Source organism: Trichophyton benhamiae (genome assembly GCF_000151125.1).
Source record: "Trichophyton benhamiae CBS 112371 chromosome Unknown Abenha-G-c-322p01.r1, whole genome shotgun sequence".
NCBI lineage: Eukaryota > Fungi > Ascomycota > Eurotiomycetes > Onygenales > Arthrodermataceae > Trichophyton > Trichophyton benhamiae.
The window spans coordinates 200,398-220,622 of NW_003315110.1; the positions used below are offsets into that span (position 1 = coordinate 200,398).

A 20,225-nucleotide genomic window follows, 5' to 3' on the forward strand; every position below is an offset into this window, starting at 1 on the left:
GCGGGCTGCTCTATGTTTTGGCCCTTTCTCCGGGGTATGTATTTGGGGCCTTTATCTAATGGTTTCGTAACTACGATGGCTCCCAAAAGCTGATGCAATCCAGATTTTTGGTGGTATTCTTGCATATGCCATTGGTACTCTTCGAGCACCAATACCTACATGGAAGGTATATTCAACATGATACATCCTTATTTTGGGCGGTATAGCTGTTTTAATACAGGTTGTTGACAGTTAATATTCTTGATATACGGTGGAATAACCATCGCCGTCGGCTTTATCTGCCTTGTGGTACTCCCAGACAACCATGATAAGGCCATATTCCTTTCCAAGGGTGAACGTGACGAGGCAAAGCTCAGGGTTGCGGACAATAAAACCGGCAGAGACACACGCAAGGTCAGTTTTGCGCCGTGATTTAACTTCAGTTTGAGGCTGATACTACCTAAATGTGGTAGAAATGGAAGTTCTCTCAGGTCCTTGAGGCCCTCAAAGATGGAAAGTACTGGTGCGTCGTGGCTTTTGTCTTGTTCCAATCCATCACGAATGCCGGAGTTACGAATGTGAGTCAACCCTCATAATTGATGCTGTCCTTTTACAATAGATACCAGAATTACTTACTAGCTTCTTCAGTTCAATCCTTTAATTATAGCGGGATTTGGGTACTCGAAGCAGATAACCGTACTATTAGCAGCTCCACAGGGAGCCGTTGCTCTTACAGCTCAAGTCATTGCCGCGCTATTGGCGCTTTATATTCCTAACCTTCGCTGTTTGCTATGGGTACTCTCTTGCATCCCTTCATTGGCAGGAACATTGGTAGTAAGATGTATGTTCCATATACCCCTTATTACCTTAGTCTTGGTGCAGCTAACATATTGGTAAAGATGTTTCGGTATCTGAGAACCGTATTGCCGCCCTCATGGGGGTATATCTTACTGGGTTCTACAATATTGCTTGGTCCATGACCCTCAGTCTTGTGGCTTCCAACACTGCTGGAGCAACGAAGAAAAGCTTTGTCTCGGCCTCTATTGCCATTGCTCATGGTAATATTTTCTTCAATTTTCACCTCAGGCCATATTGGATACCTATTTATATATATCTAACCTCCGTGAAATAGGCGTTGGTGGATTAGTCGGCCCTCAATTTTTCCTTGAGAGCCAGAAACCCCATTACCAGCTGGGACTGGGTGCTATGATTGTTTCTTTGATAATGATGGCAGTTTGCGGCGCAATATACGGGTTAGTGCCTTTCTCCTGCTTCTCCTTAGCTTTCGAGCTTCACCATCCTTACTATTCATTCTATTATAGAACGCTCTGCATTTATCAGAACAAAGCTCGAGATAATCTTGGCGAAACTGTCAGCCCCTTGCCTGCCGAGTGTTATTCCACAGAAGAAAACGCCGACAGGGAGTCAGATGATAAGACCGATTATGAGATGCACACCTTTCGCTACACATATTAAAGGTATATCTGATTATAGGGCATATCTTCGTCTATATAATGCATGCATATCAAAGCATACCTGGAATTACATTCATGATTGTATGATGCTCATAGATTTCAATGCCTACGTTTTATTCGGTTGATTTGTGGGATCCAGACGTAGACAAAGATAGGGGTGCAGCCGTAATTAATTAATCGACTTAAATAAATACACTATTCAAGATTGGAAGAGAAGACGACTGCAAAACACATCGAGTCCGTATCCCGGCCGGAATTGCCAAAAATATGGCTTCAATCTGTGGGCCACTTGTATTAGCTCCCTATTTTCGCCCAGCAATTTTGATAAAAAGGAGGCTAAAGAAGGATAAAGAGAGTAAAGGCGAAAAGGCATATAATTAGGGAGCTTATGAGCTAGACTGACCATTTTATTACTCCTGGTGTAGTTAGTGGTTTCCCCGTAATCTAGTTAGTGTTTAAAAGCTCCTCTATAGTATTTAATTGGAATAAATCAGAGTACTCCAATGAATCCAAATTAAACCCCAGCCTCTCATTGTTATCATCATCAAAAGTGTTTGACTCGTTACTCTGTGCCGTGCCAGTATTTCCCAAGAAATTTGTTGTTATTTGTATAATCTTTTGCTTGATATCCAGCACAATATCTGGAGTTATTAGTATCTTACCCTTTTCTCGAGCACTATTCTCGCATGCCTCCCAGGCTTGAAGAACTATCCTAGAAAAAACAAGAAAAAAGTCCCTGTGTTTTTCTTGGTTTGAACCCGCTATGCGTAACATATAGTTATGGGTCATGGCCTTCCAGGCCGTATCGTGGTTTTCGACAGGCCGTCTTTTCAAATCTTGAAGGAGGTGAATATAAGCAAGGAGAGGGAAGTGAAAGTGAACAAGCCAGAGGTAACCTTTAATATGTGGCGAGGCCATAAGATTTGTATCACACTCTAGCATACGTAGAGCATAGGAGACACCAATGGTATGCTGAGGGTCTGGTTGCTTCTCGGTGTTCAGGGTATAGTGTTGCAGGAGACGATACTTCGCGAAGTAGCCACGTATTGTCCAGATTGTCATATAGTGAAAGGGGTTCTCTGAATTGCAGGATGCGAGATATTTCTCTTCTATCAGCCTTTCTAGGTCTGCTAATTTTCGTGCCTCCTCTACATGGCTAGACCTAGCTGTCATTATTTTGTTGAAGCACGGATTAGTGAAGTCGATATGGAAGGCACTATAGCGGATGAAGTTAGCCAGCCGGCAGCGTAGAACTACAAAAATCATCTCTGATGGGTTGTAGTCTGCTATTGCCGGTGAGGCCTTCATCTCTGGCTGAAGCTCTGAATCATTCACATTGAGAGGAATTCTGCAGTCCCATGAAGGATTTAAAGAAGTGGTTCCGTAATCAGACATTTCGCATATGCGATTATCGAAGATCACAAGTGACCACCATAGTCTTCGGCGTCTCTCAGCTTCTAAAGGGGGCCATTTGCTATACATAGATTCACTATGAATACCTATCCGTTGCGCGATACGTATAGCAACGCTAAGTAGCGAGGAAAGAGACGCAGGGTTTGTCGTAGGCCTAATAGAGACCTAAAAAGTTTAGAAGTTAGGATATATTTATGAGTAGAGTTATCAAGCACCTTACTAGATAGAGGTATAATGCCGTCAAGCATTCATAGTCACAGGTTTGTAATACATCGCAGTTCCCCAGCGCTTGTTGGCATGATATTTGATAACCTGTTAGAATACCCTTCTTTGGGGACCCGAAGAAGCCACTGCATTGATCTTCAGTAAGACTGTGAATGGAGATAGAGTAGATACTAAACATCAGTGCTTCCAACGTGGGCTTGATGTTAGTTAAATCGCTAGCAGCATCGATAATACGAGCTTGCAAGGTCGGTGTATGTGTGACTTTGAGAAGGGGGTTGACATTGTCCAGATAAACTTGCCAGAGCTTAAAAATTTGCATCTGACTTGGGTGCGAGGGAGAGAGGTCGACAATCCCTCCAGAAGAACCAAATAAGAGAAGATGCTCACTGCTCCCGCCCTGAAAGGTATGGTGCCACGCCTTCTTGATAACTGCGTGTCGCACGTCGTCATTCTCATGCAGGAAACCAGTGATATTTCCTTCATCTCCGCCTTCATCATAACTGTCCTCATCATCTATTGAATCTGTAGACTGTTTCGGTTGTTAATGAAGCTCTAACCGGTTAACGTAAAGAGGCAGGACTGGCTAGCCGTACCCTTTGACCTATGGCACGCCAAAGATTCCTAAGTTACAATTAGCCATATATACAGTTGCAAATGACCGAGAAAAGGGCTCAATCCCATACACTGGTTTAGGTCTTTCAGCTCGCCCGGCTATTTTATCCGATTTATCTACTTCTGGCTCAACTCGACTGTCTTCACTTGTGGTCCGGTCGTCTGTATCTAACGGATGGAGAGGATCAAACTCGATTTTGTGCTGCCGAAGAAGTGTCTCGTAGTGTCTTAGGCGCGCCAACAGCTCCCTCTCGGGAAACCTGCGGCGTCGCTGGCGGGTTGCTTGCTCGCAGGGGACGCTGGCGCGTACACAGTTGGCGCATGGAAAGGAGCGCTGGCATTTGACCTTGCGCTGCTGACACTGCACACAAGCCAGTACCCGTTGGTGTCTAACGGCAGTAGGCGCCATGATTGCACTTTAGAGGCGTCGATAGTTCATCCTGTCGCCTGAAGTTCGCGTGGAGAAGAAGACACAGAGAGAAGATGAAAAAGGAGTAGAAGTGAAGTCCTCACTAGTTAGCATGCTCGGGATTTAGTCAAAGTTCCGGCCCGCACTTTCTAACTCCCGCGGGCTAGACAGAAACATCCAAAACACCACCACCAACTGCAGTTACAATATGCGAATCTCCGGCTGGATTTGTTACTGCGTATACCCTATAAATATAAGACCTTGGGGCTTTTTCTGCCTTGTCTTCTGTCTCACGATGTTTGTCCATCAACCCTCAATCGCACCCCTCGCAGAAGCATCAAGACAATGGCTTCCTCACGCGCTTTCTCCCCCGATAGCACCGAATCCCCAGTGGCTGATGTACCAAAGGTGGCCAACCAGCACTGTGACTTGACCCCAGATGCCACAGCTAAAAGCGAGGACCCCGAGAAACAGCCTCTTATCCAGGTTGTCTGTCTCATCGTTTCGGCCTTTGTCGCTATGTTCCTGGTTGCGCTGGACAGAACAATCATCTCAACAGTAAGGACATTTCACTTACACGGAAATGGAACCAATTAGTCAAGTCGCTGACAGTCATAAAATCTATAGGCAATACCTAGAATCACTGATGAATTCGAGTCCTTGCAGGATGTTGGCTGGTATGGCAGCGCCTACTTGCTGACATGCTGCGCGTTCCAGCTTCTGTTTGGGAAGCTATACAAGCTCTTCTCTGTCAGGACCATCTTCCTTTGCAGTATTGGACTATTTGAGGCTGCCTCTGCAATTTGTGGAGCGGCTCCCAACTCGTTATCATTCATTGTTGGAAGGGCAATCTGTGGTATTGGAGCGGCCGGTATTCTTGCTGGAACTGTAAGCATAATATCCTTGTAACAATCGCTGTTGATTAACCTTATTCCTAGATAATGTGTATCGTTCATTCTGTGCCTCTCAAGAAGCGTCCACAAATCCAGGGGTTGTTTGGTGCCCTTTTTGGCATTGCCTCTGTGGTAGGGCCATTGATTGGCGGCGCATTTACTTCGAATGTCTCATGGAGGTGGTGCTTCGACATCAACCTTCCCATTGGTGGCGTCGCAATATTTTTCATTGCCTTCTGCCTCAAACTTCCCAAGCGAGATACAACAAGGGTACCCTTAATTGAGAAGTTGGCACAGCTTGATTCCCTGGGAACTACTCTGTTGGTGCTTGGAGTGGTCTCCCTTGTGCTGGCACTTCAGTGGGGGGGCCAAGCATATCCCGTACGTTAGTTGACAGTGCGGCTGCCCATCATTTTCTGTCTTCAACTAACAGCTAGTTAATAGTGGAGCAGCGGCCGTGTCGTGGCTTGTCTCGCTCTCATGGCAGTTTTGATTCCTGCCTTCGTCGCTGTTCAGGTGCTTCTCCCCAAGACAGCTACTCTTCCAGCACGTATATTCTCGCAGCGAAGTGTTCTTTCGGCCTTCTGGCAAACTCTCTGCATCAGCTCCGGAAATTATATATTTGGTAGGAATGGAATATCATCCATAGCTATCAGTTCTGTAGGTAGTACTGCAAGCAGCTAACTGTTCATTAATATAGTATACTTCCTGCCAGTTTGGTTTCAGTCTATCCAAGGTACCTCTGCTGTGAATTCTGGCATTCGTTTGTTACCAATGATGCTCTCAATGGTCGTTGGATCAGTCGGTGGCGGAGCTATAAACTCCAGGATCGGATACTATACCCCTTTGGCAATTATTGGTCCCTGCATAATGTCGGTCGGCGCTGGCCTTCTCACCACTCTGAAGGTGGCCAGCGGTAAAGAAGAATGGATAGGCTATCAAGTAATCTACGGACTTGGGTTAGGTCTATGTTTCCAGGTTCCTAACCTTGCTGCACAAACTGTTCTATCAAAACCTGACGTACCGCTTGGTTTGGCGTTGATGTTATTTGGACAGCTTATTGGGGCAGCAGTCTTTGTATCTGTTGGTGAGAACGTCCTAGCAAATCAGCTGGTTAAGAGACTTTCGGCTCTTCCAGGCTTTACTCCCGGTCTCGTTACTTCGGGTGGTATCACAGGACTCTTCAATACAATACCCACGGATCAACATGAAATACTCCGCTTCTCTTACAATGAAGCACTGCGAAGCGTATTCCAGGTTGGCCTTATTGTTTCATGCATGTCGCTGCTTGGTGCCGCCACGCTAGAGTGGAAGAGTATCAACAGAGTGCAGAGCAAGCTTGATACTGAAAACAAAACAACCGGCGGTGAAAAGGCTGGACAGGAAACCGAGATTAACTAAAAACGAGTAACTATAAACATTGCTTTAAAAATATGTAATTAGTTGACAAATAGTTCTAAAATTAAAAAGTAATAATATATAAATATTTATGCGATATTCACTGTGTTTATTTATACAAAGCAAAGAGTTATTATTTAGTTAGGTAACTAGTTAGCCAGCTGCTTAAGCTAGATATAATTAAGGGGTATTAAGGGGTAACTTGTAACTTTGTGACCGATAAACGCGCTTAGTAATCCAAGGCTAACTGGCTAAGATTTGTTAATTAGCCAATGATTTGACAGCATAATGCGAGTCACGTGTTGATCTAAGATTAGTCATCTACGTGTCTTGGCGGCTCCCGCACGTTAGAACAACACCCGCCTCTAAGTAGCATTTCCGTTCTAGTATTTCCGTTTCACATCCTCCTTGATGAATCTCTAGAGGAGGTCATGGCGGAATTTCAGATATACCAACTTGCAGTACCATTTGTTGTACTGCTGATAGCGTTTCTTTCATATAGTTCACAATATTTGTTCCTCTTCCTTGAACCTGCACCGCTGAGTACACCCGAACTCGTCAAATTTAATATCCTGGTGGCTTGCATATGGATATGCTATGCCCGAGCCTGTCTAACGGATCCAGGGAGAATCCCAAAAGACTGGAAGCCACCCACTACCGCAGATGCATTGTTAGAGAAGCATCTTGGCCTCGAAGAGGGCAGCGATCCTTCTTATCGTCAACGATGGTGCCGAAGATGCGAGGCGTTTAAACCTCCCAGATCTCACCATTGTAAAACTTGCCAACGGTGAGCACAGCCAGCTCAGGAAATGCACGCTTTTATGTGTTTATAACTCATGTACTGATGTACCCTGGAGATGTATTCCTAAGATGGACCACCATTGCCCCTGGACATATAACTGTGTCTCGCATTTCACATTCCCACATTTTATTCGTTTTCTATTTTATGCAGTAATTTCCATGATATATCTTGAACGCTTTCTTTATATCCGTATAGCGGTGGTATGGAGTAACCGAAGCCTACCAAGTGTATGTTCTACCTTTGTGGCCATGGCTAAACGTTTTATCACACTCCACTAACACTAGAACCACAGTATTACGGTCCCTCTTTAGCTCAGTTGGGGCATCTCTTTGTGCTTGCTATTACTAATACTGTAGTTCTTCTTGCCCTGTCGATTCTACTACTTCGAAATATATGGATGCTGGGTGCAAACGAGACTACTATCGAGGGATGGGAAATTGAAAGGCACAGGACGTTGTGTCGACGAGCACGAGCCCTGGGTGGCTACCTCGAAGGTCCAGATGGTGTCAAAGTCTGGATTAAAAAACAAGAATTTCCATACGATATTGGTGTTTGGAATAACATTAGAGATGGCATGGGTGGTAGTAATAATGTGTGTTGCCAATTCTATATTCAACACTCCATAAACAAAATCATATTCTAACAAAGGTAACCTTCTAGATATTTGGCTGGTTTTGGCCCTTTTCACGAACACCGGATCGGCGCACTGGGTTAGAGTTTGAAGTTAATGGCTTTGAAGGTATGTGTTACTTCTGGCTGTCACCTTAGAGCACAATATTGATGTCTGAAGATGAATCTCTCATCTGGCCTCCACCGGACCCTGACAGGATGTCCCGAAACACACCACAAAGGCAGGATAGAACAACACTTCTTGGAGATGGTCAAAATTTTGACTATGACGAGATTGAGGCCTTTCATAAGCGCCAGGAGGCAGACTATCTACGCCAGCGAGCTGTCTCCGAAGTCCGCCGTCGAAAACCGTTTCATAAACGGTATATGAAAAAGGGGGATGATGGCCATCTATCCAATATCTCCGACTCGGAAGACGAGGAATTGTCCAACAGTGGAGAAGAAGGCTGGAGAAACTCGGAAGGTGAAAGGTTGAAAGATTTTGGAGTTGATGAAGAGGTTGAATTCTACGATGAGGATGATATACCACTTGCCGAATTAATACGGCGAAAAAAACTTCGGTCATGATGAAAAGGCATGTGTCCTCCCAAAACCCAGATTAATAGAGCCTCGCAAAGGATACACTTACATAAATACTGGGATCTATAGTTACCCCAGGAGTGAAGAGGCAATTATAGTGCTAGCCGTAACCAAAATAGGATATTATTGAATCAAGGCAGCTGTTTCAACGGAAGATCCAAGTCTATAACTATATACGTACATAGTTTGGAAGATTTCAAAAAGGGCTGCACTTCTTCGTGACATATGCTTGAATCCTTTTAAAGTACGCCCTACCAGGTCCGTGTAACTAAAACATTCGTATAATTTGAGTCATAGCCCACTATATGAAGGCGACTGATATATCTTCAATCATTTATAAAGGCGTTGACAAAAGTATTCAGCTTCATCAGGCAGTCAAATTATTAACTTCCTACTTCATGTTCCATTTCTTCTGATACAGATAACTATATAAGTTCCATTTGAAAACAGTCTACAGCATGAAAGAAACAACATCCAGTTTCAAACTTACCCCGAGAATTCACCTTCGTCGCTACAAACCAAGCGACATCGACCTGATCTGCATGCTTAATGAAGATGAAGGCGTAATGAAATACATCGATAGCGAGCCGCCATCTCGGGAAGAAGTCGAAGAAGAGGTCCAACAGATCATTCAAGCATACGATGTCAACCCTCGAACTGGCAAATGGATAGCCGAAACACCCACAGCTGAAGGCATAGAATTTATTGGCTGGTTCCGGCTGGGTGATCTAGATCAATTCTCACGAGAGTGCTTTAGCAATGCCAATACAGAAAGCAACGAAAAAGATCTACGGCTGGAACTTGGATATCGGATTCGCCGTCGGTTCTGGGGTCAGGGGCTAGCAACTGAAGGAGGCCGAGCTCTTGTTCAATACGCCTTCTGTTCCCTGAACGTCACCCAGATAGTGGCCGGGACGATGTTTGTCAACTCGGGATCCCGTCGTGTCATGGAGAAATGCGGTTTGAAGCATGTAAAGACACTCTATCTGGAGTTTCGTGACCCCCTCCCGGGAACAGAGCTGGGTGAAGTGTTCTATGCTATCACTAGAGAAGAGTGGGTGGATTCTGGAGGTAACTGCGAAGAAGCTATATCTAATGGGTTTGAATAAGGGGCCAGATGGCCAAAGGGGTATGTATTGTGGGCTGAAATATTATTAAAAAGCGTCTAGTTACTATGCTCGATAAGTATATAAAACGCTAAAATAAAGGGAATGGAAGATAAAGAAGAGTAAATTCACATGCTAAGGGTATTCTCGCTCCAGAAAGACCAAAACAGTGACAGGCGAAGGTCGTAAATTCGTTAGATGAAGCAGATGTGGACAGGAAAACAGTAATCAAACAAGCATTGTCGGTTACCAGTCAAAGGTATTAGGGAGATAAGAGCTCGAACGTGGATAGCAAGGCTGCGCATCAGACCAACTTCTGTAGCTGGTCTCCAAGCTGAGGATTTCCTTCCATGCCGGCACACTCAACTTCTCCTGCTGCATTTGTTTGGAGTTTGACTGACATGTAATCGCCATCTCCTCCTTGTGCTCCGACCGAAACCCAGACAAACTTGCTCCCAGAAGCGCTCGCCCAAGATCGTTCTTGAACTCCATCCCAGAAAAGGTCCGCAGAGGTACATTTTATGGCACCATTGACTTTGGAGACAGACGAGAGAGAGACCCTTCCTCCAAGTCTCTTGTTAGTAGCCCAGCAATCAATAACAGTTGTGATAAATTCAAGTTTCTTGGGGAAAGAGTTTGCTTCGAGGATGTCCCTGAACCGTTCAGCAGTAACACCAGGGATCTTGGTCAAGATACCAGAGATGGACGATAGATATGCAGAGGCCGGCTCTGATATGACTGTTCTGGTATCAAAACCGCTGGGGTGCATTTTTCCTTTTGCAGCAAGGTATCTAGCTGCTGACGGTGAAAGATGATAGAAGTCAATTCTACAGGAGCTGGCCAGCTCTGATGGATCAGCTGGTCGCTGCTCGGGTAGATATAGTACAAGCTTAGTATGATCAGGGAAGTTAAACTAAAAATAAGTGGGTTAGATACTGAACGGTTACTGTTTTGGTAAAAAGAAGGAGGATCTTACCTGGAATGCACCGTCTCCAAAGCCCCAGACTCCAACATTTCCAAGCCTCTGGTAGAATTTGATGTATTGGCCGCTGCTTTTTGATTTCGATGGTTCAATAGCGCCTCTCCCTAGAGACCCTACCATATATTTCCCGAACTGATCTACCAGTCTGACACGATTTGCCTTCTCAGCACTTCGAACTGTGCAGAGAACATTTGCTGGCTTGTCTGGGCTTGACCGTCTTGTCTCGAACGTTCGTGCAGGGAGAAGAGCTCTCCTGACAGTTCCATCAGAATAGCCGTCTGGATTAATTTCTACATTTTCATAGAATTCAATGGGCTTGCCATTTCTTGGAACAAGCTGATCGACTTCTGAGTAGGAGTTGGCATTTTCAGGTTCTCCTTTCGCGCGCGCCTTTAGCCGAAGGTGGCTTTCACCATCCCTGACTACTACCCCTGTTGCTGGGTAGCCATTCTCGCCCCTGAAAACGCAGCCAACGCTTCCTTCATCCAATACATAGGCAATCCCATATCGGTTAGTGTAGTCAACCCACTTCACAACATATGGATGGGCTCCGGATTTAGCAGTTGATTGGGGTTGAGCAGGTCTGCTCTCAGAGTTTCTAAAAGAGCTCTGAGAAGGTTTTTCACGGAGGATAGATTGGTATATCTGGAGATCAGCTACAACCTCCTGCACGCTTGATCCTGGTAGTATTTCTGACTGATCCTCTGGCAAAAGGAGTGGACCGGATCCCAGCGCCGACCTTGATTTACTGCCGCTGCTGGATGCGGCTGACGAGGTGGTTGCTGATCTGGTCAGGCCTTGTGTCTTATTTGAACGAGATGCAACATCCCTGCCCGTAACCGATGATTGACTCTGATGCCGGCGTAAGGTAGAAGTTGAATCCGACCGAATAGGTATCGTTCGTCCGGAACCCACGTTTGATCTAGGCTGACGCGCCGCTGGTTTGACAGGTTCTTCACCCACGTTCTCCTGTTCGGTATTTTGGGGGCCAGCCACAGGGGCAGACCCCAAGTTGGGAGGTTTGTTACTGGAGGCAGTGCCAAGTGCCGCTGGGGTTGAGGTTGATTTGGACATAGATGTAGTGAGTGCCCGATTCTTTTCCCGCATGGACTCATGGTAGGCTTGTGCAGTCTGTGATCGTGTGCGTATAGGGCGTTGGCTAAGTAGATTCCGAGTACTCCTGATGGCTGGATTCTTCTCCGGCACGGTATCAGAGGACGCCACTGTAGCTTGAGTGGCAGTTGAAGAAGTGTCCTTCGCTGCTGGACGAGGTGCAATTGCCTGTTGACGAAGCATGGCGGCATGATTCTTGGGAGCAGATTCTCGGCGATTGAGCTGGGCAGCCAGGGCGATCTCGGTTCTCGCTATCATGGCGGCCTTTGATTTAGTCAAAGTATTCCGGCCATCAATAGCTCCATTGCTACTACTTTCTTGGTCCTCTGGCAGATCATTTCCCGCCTCTGCTTCGTCAAGACTCCAATCCTTGCCATTATCAATGTAGTAGCTGTAGACTCTGTCGGATGGCAGAGGCATAACAGGCTGGAGTCCCCTCTCTTCCTCGGTAAGACACTCAGCGAAAGCAGATTTTCCACATCTTTTCCCCGCCGATTTTCGTATTTCCCCTGAACTTCGTCTTCCAACGCCACACTCAGCGTAAAAGATGTTCTTACATATGATGTATCTCTGGGTAGGATTCGTAACGTGGGATATAAGTTTCCTATATGTATGGTCATACTCCAAACTGTATCCGGGAGCCGGGTTGTCGCCTCGAGGGCTGTCTTTTGTTAACCAATGTGGAGGTGATGAGCGATATTCGGGTTCGAGTTCACGAGGGATGCAGCCGGAGTACATATTGAAGAATGGGTGATCTACAATTTGATCGGGATCCGGTCTTTTTTCTTCAGCAAGATTCAAGCAAGCCGTAACTAGGTCTTTGGCCTCGTCCGGGATGTAATTTGCACTTTCGGTGTCAACTGGCCAGTCGTAACTCAGTGACTTCACCTTCTTGTAAATTTCCTCTTGTGTTTTTGATTGAAATGGGGGGAAACCCGTAAGCATGGCAAAGCTGAACCAACAGGACTCCAGTTAGCTACTTTTTCTTCACTTGGTGGGGAGTCCACAGCACTTACAAAATCACACCCAAAGACCAGATGTCGACTTTTTGATTATGACCTCCTTTGCTCTTATCCAGTACCTCTGGAGCAATATAATTTGGGGTCCCGCACAGCGTCTTTCTTCTCTTCTCATCTTTCTCGCTGAGCATCAGGGCCGCCAGCCCGAAGTCGCCAACTTTGATATTCATGCATTGGTCGAGAAACAAGTTTCCCATCTTCAAGTCACGATGAGCAACATGACGTTTGTGGAGGTACTTCACAGCGCCACAGAGTTGTATCATAAACCTTCGTACTTCGGGCAGACTTAGGAACTTTCTTTTCTTTACCATATCCATTACTGAACCATTAGGACAAAGCTCGAGAACCACGTATATGTTTTTCTGGAAGGAAAACGCTCGGTGAAATGTAACAATGTTAGGATGTTTCATCTTTGAGTGAATCTGCAGCTCCGTCCGAAACTATAGCAATCCAATCAAGTCAGCTATCAAACCAAGCCTATACCCATTGGTAGATAGCACATACCTTTTCCTCCATCTTCTTTTGTTGCATTTCAGATTTGACAACCTTCATGGCGAAGATACGTCCGTTCCTTGCAAGCTTCCCTTCATAGCAGACCGCAAATCCTCCCTTTCCTAGGAAGCTGCCTATCTCATATTCCTCTCCGCAAGGACCAGGCTCCTTGACCTCGGGAGGTGGAGGTGTCGCATGATGCCGATGGGATGATGGCTGTTTTTGGGCAGGATTGGTCTTGACGGATAGCTTTTTGGCCCCTTCAACCTTTGGTTTTGGTGGAATGTTGGTTGATCGCGGAGATAGTGGCTCCATGGCTGGTATCAATTGCGAAGAAGTTGCATAGAGCAAAGTGACGGGTCAATGGATAAGCTGAGAGGTTATGGCGGTCTCCAATTCAGGTGTATAGGATGCTGTCTTCGAGTAATTGTAGGAGGTGTCACAGTAGGTATTCCTGGTGAAGAATTATGTATGCTTTGAATATTGCGCCGGCAGGGATGAACTCCGATGATAACAGGACGAGACAACAGAAGATAAGAGTAATGCACGCAAACAAATGCTCAACAAAGACGTAAAACTGCTAACAGGATATGGCATGCAAGTCTCGCCAAATGTCAACTCTCCGCCGCAAACGAGTGCGTCTCTCTGTCTCTTCGTCTCGTCGCTTCTCCAAGGTTTGACTGTTTACTTCTTCGACAAGCAAAGCGAAGTTGCAGCTATTTGGCCGGGCAACGCTTAACCTAAATAGGAAATAAGTAAACAAAAGCCGCCGGAACGGAAAAATAAGACGGAACCTTATCCTTATTATGTAATCATCTAGTTCTCTTCTTGGCATTTTTTCCCTTTTCGACTTCCTCGAGACATCCAACTCGACATTCAAACCTGCAGGAATTACGGGAGTGCGACTGTTGGATAGCCGCGTTGGATTCTCTCTTAGTTATATAATAGACCACTTTTGTTTTTGAGAAGATGCGGTGATCACGTCGCTCGTTGAGTTCTGAAACCCGTGGACTGAATAACCCCATGCCCAGAGAATGATAGCTACGCGATGTCGAGTATCACACTCAAGCTCTCGTCCCTTGTGATAAGGACGCTCTCGAAACCCATAGCAGTAAGCATGGCGGATATCGGAATCCCCCTTTCTATGGGCCGGGCTGACAGTTTCGCCTTTCCGAGCAGAACCAAATCAAAGCACAAGCTCGTGAACATGAGCGGTTTCGTCGGATATGCGTGTCGTTCGCGCAGACAGTACATCGCATTGACATGCGGTTAAGGCTGGGCCTGCTCCAAAACACCGCTGCCCTCGAGAAGCAAGCTGCTCGTGAGGCGGCTGAAGCACACGCCAAGAAGATAAAACTCCAAACACCGACGGTCAAGACGGAGGCCCAGACAAAGGCGGATGAGTTGCTCAAGGCAAAGGAGAAAGCAGGAGGTGCCGCCGTTAAGACTCCGCCCATCCCTCGGATTCGGCCGCTGTCTGAAGGCAAAGCAATCGACATGGGAGCAAACTTCATCAGCGAGACATTCTTGTTCCTTGTTGGAGGCGGACTGATCATCTTCGAGTCACTCCGATCCCGACGGAAGGAAACGTCACGGCGGGAGGATGTTGCCGACCGTCTAGCGGAGCTAGAAGAGTCGGAGAATGCTGCACGCGCTGCTTTGATCGTTCTGGAGAAAGAGGTTCTCCGGCTGCAGTCCCAGCTTGAGAAGCGCCCTGTTAAAGAATTAAAGCGGGTTCTGCCGAAGGAAATATGGCAGGTTGAGGAAGAGCCGGAGCCAGAACCAGAGCCTTCGCTACTCACAACCATCTCTTCCTATTTCCAGTGGCCAAAAACAGCCAGCAATACTCCTACTACTGTTGCTGCTGTTCCACCCGAACCGCAAGCATCCCAACAGGCTCCAACCCAAGCTCCATCGCAGCCCGATGCAACCTCTTCAACCACACCTCAACCGAAGAAACAAGTTTAATACTCAGTCAATTGGAATGTTCGAGCTTAGCTCACATCTAATGGTTTTGAGATACCCTCCCCTCAATCTCAGCTATACACTAAATTTTTAGCGTCATATTCTCACTCTATGTAGACGCCTCCTTTTTTTGTCGATATACCCTCTATACTGTACACTATTAGAACCATAACTAGACCCATTGAATAGACTGTATTTGTCACACTGCCCACAGCCGCCGTCGCCCCTGCCGGTCCCCTCCGTAGCATAAGACAAGAGTAATCAAGCTGTGGCGCAGCGAAAAAAGACTGAAAAGCCGCGTGGGAGGCTGCATCACCCTGATTACATAAGCAATGACATTTAATTAGTTCTGAAATGTCACTGACTGGCAACACTTTTTGGCAGATCAGGCCTGGCGTTTGTTTGAGCTTTTGATACCCAAGGCAACGCCCTTTTGTTATATATTATTCTACCTCATCCCGAATCCTCACGAAAGCGCTCCGGCATCTCCAGGCCTGCCACTGCTCCTCGGCCGTCAAGGAACTGCAGCGCTGCGCCCAACGTCACAATCCCCAGGCTCACCCTGAGTTGGCCGTCCAGCCAGCCCCGTGTGAGCTGCTATCAGAAGAATGGTAAGTCGCATGCTTGGAAAACTTCTGTTCGACAAAAAGGAAGAAGTCATACTAACCCCTTATTGTCTTCTAGGGTTATTCTAAACGCCCTCGCGATGATAAGAAGAGTAATGGCGGGCGGTCTAAACATGCGGGGGATAAGGGCTCCGGTCAACCGCGAGTAAAAAAAGCCGTCTTTGAGAGCACCAAGAAGAAGGAAGTCGGTGTATCAGACTTGACGCTGCTCAGCAAGGTGTCCAATGAAGCTATCAACGAGAATCTGAAGAAACGGTTTGAGCATGGGGAGATTTACGTGAGTGCTGCGCTACATCAGCTTTGGGTTGCCCCTTTACCAGCCGCACGCTAACGTCAGGTCGCAGACATATATCGGCCATGTGCTTGTCTCCGTCAACCCGTTTCGAGACCGTAAGTAGCTGTTTGTTCTCAGTAGACTTTCTAATTCTCACATATAATGCTTGCTTAGTTGGGATATATACCGACGAGGTCCTCGATTCGTACCGCGGGAAGAACCGTCTCGAAGTAAAACCGCACGTCTTCGCAGTCGCCGAGTCAGCATACTATAACATGAAAGCATACAAGGAAAACCAATGTGTTATTATCTCAGGAGAATCCGGCGCCGGAAAGACAGAAGCTGCCCGACGGTTGATGCAGTATATCGCAAACGTCTCGGGGGGTTCAGATTCTTCCATTCAAGAAACCAAGGATATGGTTCTGGCAACCAATCCGCTCCTGGAATCGTTTGGAAATGCGAAAACATTGCGCAACAACAACTCATCGCGATTTGGAAAATACTTAGAACTCCAGTTCAATTCGGTTGGAGAACCTGTCGGAGCCGTGATCACAAATTACTTATTAGAGAAGTCCAGAGTGGTGGGCCAGATCACCAACGAGCGCAATTTCCATATCTTCTATCAATTCACGAAGGCTGCCCCCCAGTCATACCGCGGTACGTACCTACCTGTGAGTATATATACATAAGTCAATTGCTAATAAAGTTAAACAGAAGCATTTGGAATTCAGAAACCGGATGCCTACCTATATACCAGCCGCTCAAAGTGCTTTGATGTGCCTAATATAGATGATTCAGCGGATTTTAGAGAGACCGTTGAAGCCATGAAAATCATTGGCTTAAGCCAGGCTGAACAGGACAACATCTTCCGTGTACTAGCTGCTATCCTCTGGCTAGGAAATATGCAGTTTGTTGAGGATGACCAGAGCAATGCCACTATCACCGACCGGTCGGTCATCGACTTTGTTGCCTATTTAATGGAAGTTGATGCGGACCAGGTTCAAAAGGCCCTTACTCACAGAATCGTCGAAACCGCAAGAGGAGCTCGGAGAGGATCTATCTATGAAGTGCCGTTGAACACGGTGCAAGCTATGGCTGTTCGTGATGCCTTGGCAAAGGCCCTCTATTTCAATCTCTTTGACTGGATTGTGCAGCGAGTGAATGCATCCCTGGTTGCGAAAGGAGCCGTTTCAAACTCCATTGGTATCCTGGATATTTATGGATTTGAGATTTTCGAGAAGAACTCGTTCGAGCAGCTCTGCATCAACTATGTCAATGAAAAGCTCCAGCAGATTTTTATTCAATTGACATTGAAGACAGAACAAGAAGAATATGCCCGGGAACAAATTCAATGGACGCCCATCAAATACTTCGATAACAAGGTTGTTTGCTCGTTAATTGAAGATAAGAGACCGCCGGGAATATTTGCTGCGCTTAATGACGCCTGTGCCACTGCACATGCGGATTCGGCGGCAGCAGATCAAACCTTTGTTGGACGATTGAACTTCCTCGGCCAAAATCCAAACTTTGAATCCAGGCAAGGACAGTTTATTGTCAAACATTATGCCGGCGATGTGTCTTATGCCATTGAAGGAATGACAGATAAGAACAAGGATCAACTGCTCAAGGATATATTAAACCTAATCAACTCGAGTGGCAACGGCTTCTTGCATACTCTTTTCCCGGATCAAGTGAACCAGGATGACAAGCGACGCCCTCCAACTGCCGGTGACAAGATCAAGGCCTCTGCAAATGATTTGGTTGCAACGCTGGCCAAAGCACAGCCATCGTATATCCGGACAATCAAACCAAATGACAACAAGTCCCCATCTGAGTACAATGTTGGAAACGTTATGCATCAAATCAAGTATCTTGGTCTACAGGAAAACGTGCGAATAAGACGAGCTGGTTTCGCCTACCGACAGACATTCGACAAGTTTGTTGAACGGTTCTATCTCCTATCTCCCAAAACCTCGTACGCGGGTGACTACACCTGGACCGGTGATGCAGAGTCCGGCTGCCGACAAATCTTAAAGGACACAAGTATCCCCGCTGAAGAGTACCAGATGGGTGTGACCAAGGCTTTCATCAAGACCCCCGAAACGCTTTTCGCTCTTGAACATATGAGAGACCGCTATTGGCATAACATGGCTATCAGGATACAGCGTGCATGGCGCAACTACCTCCGATATCGAACCGAATGTGCCATCCGCATCCAACGCTTCTGGAGACGTGTTACTGGTGGCCTGGAGTTTATCAAGCTACGAGACCAAGGCCACAGAGTACTTAGTGGGAAAAAGGAGCGTCGACGATTCAGTCTTCTTGGCTCAAGGAGATTCCTAGGTGACTATATAGGTGTTGGAAACAAGGGTGGATTCGGGGAGATCGTTAGGGACTCCATCCGCCTTTCGAGTAAGTTCTTTAGATGCGGTCCTCATATGTTTGATATCCACTATTGACACGTATGTTTGTAGGTTCCGAAACGATACTTTTCTCCTGTCGGTGCGAGCTTCTGGTAACGAAATTCGGCCGATCGAGTAAACCTGCACCACGACTTTTAATTCTGGTAAGAATTTCTTCTCGGACAGTTGAGACTTTAAATGGATACTAATAGGGAACATGCGGTAGACTGCTAAAAATGTTTACATTGTTGCTCAAGCAGTTGTGAACAACCAGCTCAACATATCTGCTGAGCGGACCATCTCCCTGGGCGCAATCAAGGCTGTTGGAACATCCAATCTGAAAGATGATTGGTTTTCAATAGTTGTTGGTGCACCCCAGGAACCAGACCCCCTATTGTCCTGTGTGTTCAAGACGGAATTCTTCACCCATCTCACCAACGCCTTGCGCGGACAGATGAACCTCAAGATTGGTGATGTGTATGTTTCACCGGCACTTTTGTCTAATATACTAAAAAAAAATATACATCATGCTAACCTCCGAGCTTAGGATTGACTTCAATAAGAAACCCGGCAAGTTGGCACAGGTCAAAGTGGTCAAGGATCCGGCCGTACCCCGGGACGACGTGTATAAGAGTGGAACCATCCGCACAGCGCCCGGAGAGCCAGCAAACTCGGTCTCCAAGCCAACACCGCGGCCCAAGCAGGTCGCCGGCAAGCCTATCAGCAAAGGCAAACTTCTACGACCCGGCGGTCCAGGGGGCGGCCCGTCCAAGCTCTCGCAGGCAGCGGCCAAGCCCAGGCCACGTCCCGCACCCCAGCAGCTTCCGGGCAGTGGCCAACAGTCAACTCTCGAGTCACGGCCTGTCCCCCAACCTGCTGCCGTTGCTGCTGCTGTGGCAACCTCCAACCATAACCGCGTTAGCTCAACAGCTTCACAATCCCAGTCGCGGCCGCCGCCACCTCCTCCTCCAGCACCCCAAGCAGCTCCACCGCCCAAGAAACCCATGGCCAAAGTGCTGTATGACTTTAACAGTGGGAATACAAATGAGCTGGCAATCCGGCAGGGAGAACTGGTACAGATCATCTCCCGTGAAACAAACGGTATCCCTTCCTTTTTAACATATCCTATTATACAAGTATGAAAGTATACTAATTAGTGTCTAGGTTGGTGGCTATGCATGAACCCGAGCACCGGAGTCCAGGGCTGGACTCCAGAGGCATACATTGAGGAAATCAAGGAGGCAGCTCCACCACCTCCCCCTCCACCGCCCCCCGTAGCAGCCCGGGCTCCAGCTCCGGCTCCAACACCGACGTCTAACGGCGCAGGTGCAGTGCGTGCTAGCGGAACAGCTGCTGCAAAGGCCAAACCAGCTCCGCCCGCACCCCCCGCAAAACGCCCCAACATGCGCAAACAAGTCCAGAACTCCGTGGCCCCGCGGGATAGTGCCGTCAGCATGAACTCGCAGGACTCCTCGGGGGCCAGTGGGCGGGCGACGCCAAACAGTTTGAACAATGCCAGTTTGGCGGGAGGACTTGCAGAGGCCCTACGGCAACGGCAGAGCGCGATGCAAGGGAAGCATAACGATGACGACGACTGGTAGGGGACATGCTTAGACGGTAGTTACTTGCTGGTAATTGTTTTTTTTGTCTATAAACAACTTTTTTGCTTGTGTTTGTGTTTTTACGTCTACGGATATTTGCAGCTGAATATTAGAACGGTTGAGTTGATACTTTTTTTAAAAAAGGGGGTGTTTATTTACTCTTTCACCATCACACTATCTATTGCTTGATCTGTACTACAAGACGGTAGGTAGAAGCCAACGAAGAGAGA

At 46.9% G+C, this 20,225-nt stretch overlaps 7 protein-coding genes across 7 annotated transcripts; 5 read left to right on the forward strand and 2 right to left on the reverse strand.

Annotated features, from left to right (window-relative positions):
* Positions 1-1,898: 1,898 nt before the first annotated feature.
* On the reverse strand, positions 1,899-4,113 carry ARB_05893 (C6 transcription factor, putative; the record flags this gene model as incomplete). Its single annotated transcript, XM_003015536.1, has 3 exons — positions 1,899-2,928; positions 3,083-3,605; positions 3,723-4,113. The coding sequence occupies 3 exons, from the start codon at positions 4,111-4,113 to the stop codon at positions 1,899-1,901; spliced, it is 1,944 nt and encodes a 647-aa protein (XP_003015582.1).
* Positions 4,114-4,458: 345 nt separating this feature from the next.
* On the forward strand, positions 4,459-6,407 carry ARB_05894 (uncharacterized protein; the record flags this gene model as incomplete). Its single annotated transcript, XM_003015537.1, has 5 exons — positions 4,459-4,671; positions 4,741-5,001; positions 5,052-5,387; positions 5,451-5,631; positions 5,707-6,407. The coding sequence occupies 5 exons, from the start codon at positions 4,459-4,461 to the stop codon at positions 6,405-6,407; spliced, it is 1,692 nt and encodes a 563-aa protein (XP_003015583.1).
* A 1,196-nt stretch (positions 6,408-7,603) lies between these two features.
* On the forward strand, positions 7,604-8,403 carry ARB_05895 (palmitoyltransferase with autoacylation activity Pfa4, putative; the record flags this gene model as incomplete). The annotated part of the gene is made up of 2 exons (XM_003015538.1): positions 7,604-7,798; positions 7,975-8,403. 2 exons carry the CDS (start codon positions 7,604-7,606, stop codon positions 8,401-8,403), a joined length of 624 nt encoding a protein of 207 aa, XP_003015584.1.
* A 470-nt stretch (positions 8,404-8,873) lies between these two features.
* ARB_05896 (GNAT family acetyltransferase, putative) lies at positions 8,874-9,524 on the forward strand (the record flags this gene model as incomplete). Its single annotated transcript, XM_003015539.1, has 1 exon — positions 8,874-9,524. One exon carries the CDS (start codon positions 8,874-8,876, stop codon positions 9,522-9,524), a length of 651 nt encoding a protein of 216 aa, XP_003015585.1.
* Positions 9,525-9,825: 301 nt separating this feature from the next.
* On the reverse strand, positions 9,826-13,442 carry ARB_05897 (uncharacterized protein; the record flags this gene model as incomplete). The annotated part of the gene is made up of 4 exons (XM_003015540.1): positions 9,826-10,434; positions 10,498-12,568; positions 12,633-13,057; positions 13,140-13,442. 4 exons carry the CDS (start codon positions 13,440-13,442, stop codon positions 9,826-9,828), a joined length of 3,408 nt encoding a protein of 1,135 aa, XP_003015586.1.
* A 948-nt stretch (positions 13,443-14,390) lies between these two features.
* ARB_05898 (OPA3 domain protein) lies at positions 14,391-15,095 on the forward strand (the record flags this gene model as incomplete). Its single annotated transcript, XM_003015541.1, has 1 exon — positions 14,391-15,095. The coding sequence occupies one exon, from the start codon at positions 14,391-14,393 to the stop codon at positions 15,093-15,095; it is 705 nt and encodes a 234-aa protein (XP_003015587.1).
* A 605-nt stretch (positions 15,096-15,700) lies between these two features.
* ARB_05899 (uncharacterized protein) lies at positions 15,701-19,995 on the forward strand (the record flags this gene model as incomplete). Its single annotated transcript, XM_003015542.1, has 9 exons — positions 15,701-15,703; positions 15,777-15,995; positions 16,063-16,108; positions 16,167-16,649; positions 16,707-18,404; positions 18,467-18,558; positions 18,621-18,871; positions 18,942-19,530; positions 19,552-19,995. 9 exons carry the CDS (start codon positions 15,701-15,703, stop codon positions 19,993-19,995), a joined length of 3,825 nt encoding a protein of 1,274 aa, XP_003015588.1.
* Between the last annotated feature and the right edge of the window lie 230 nt (positions 19,996-20,225).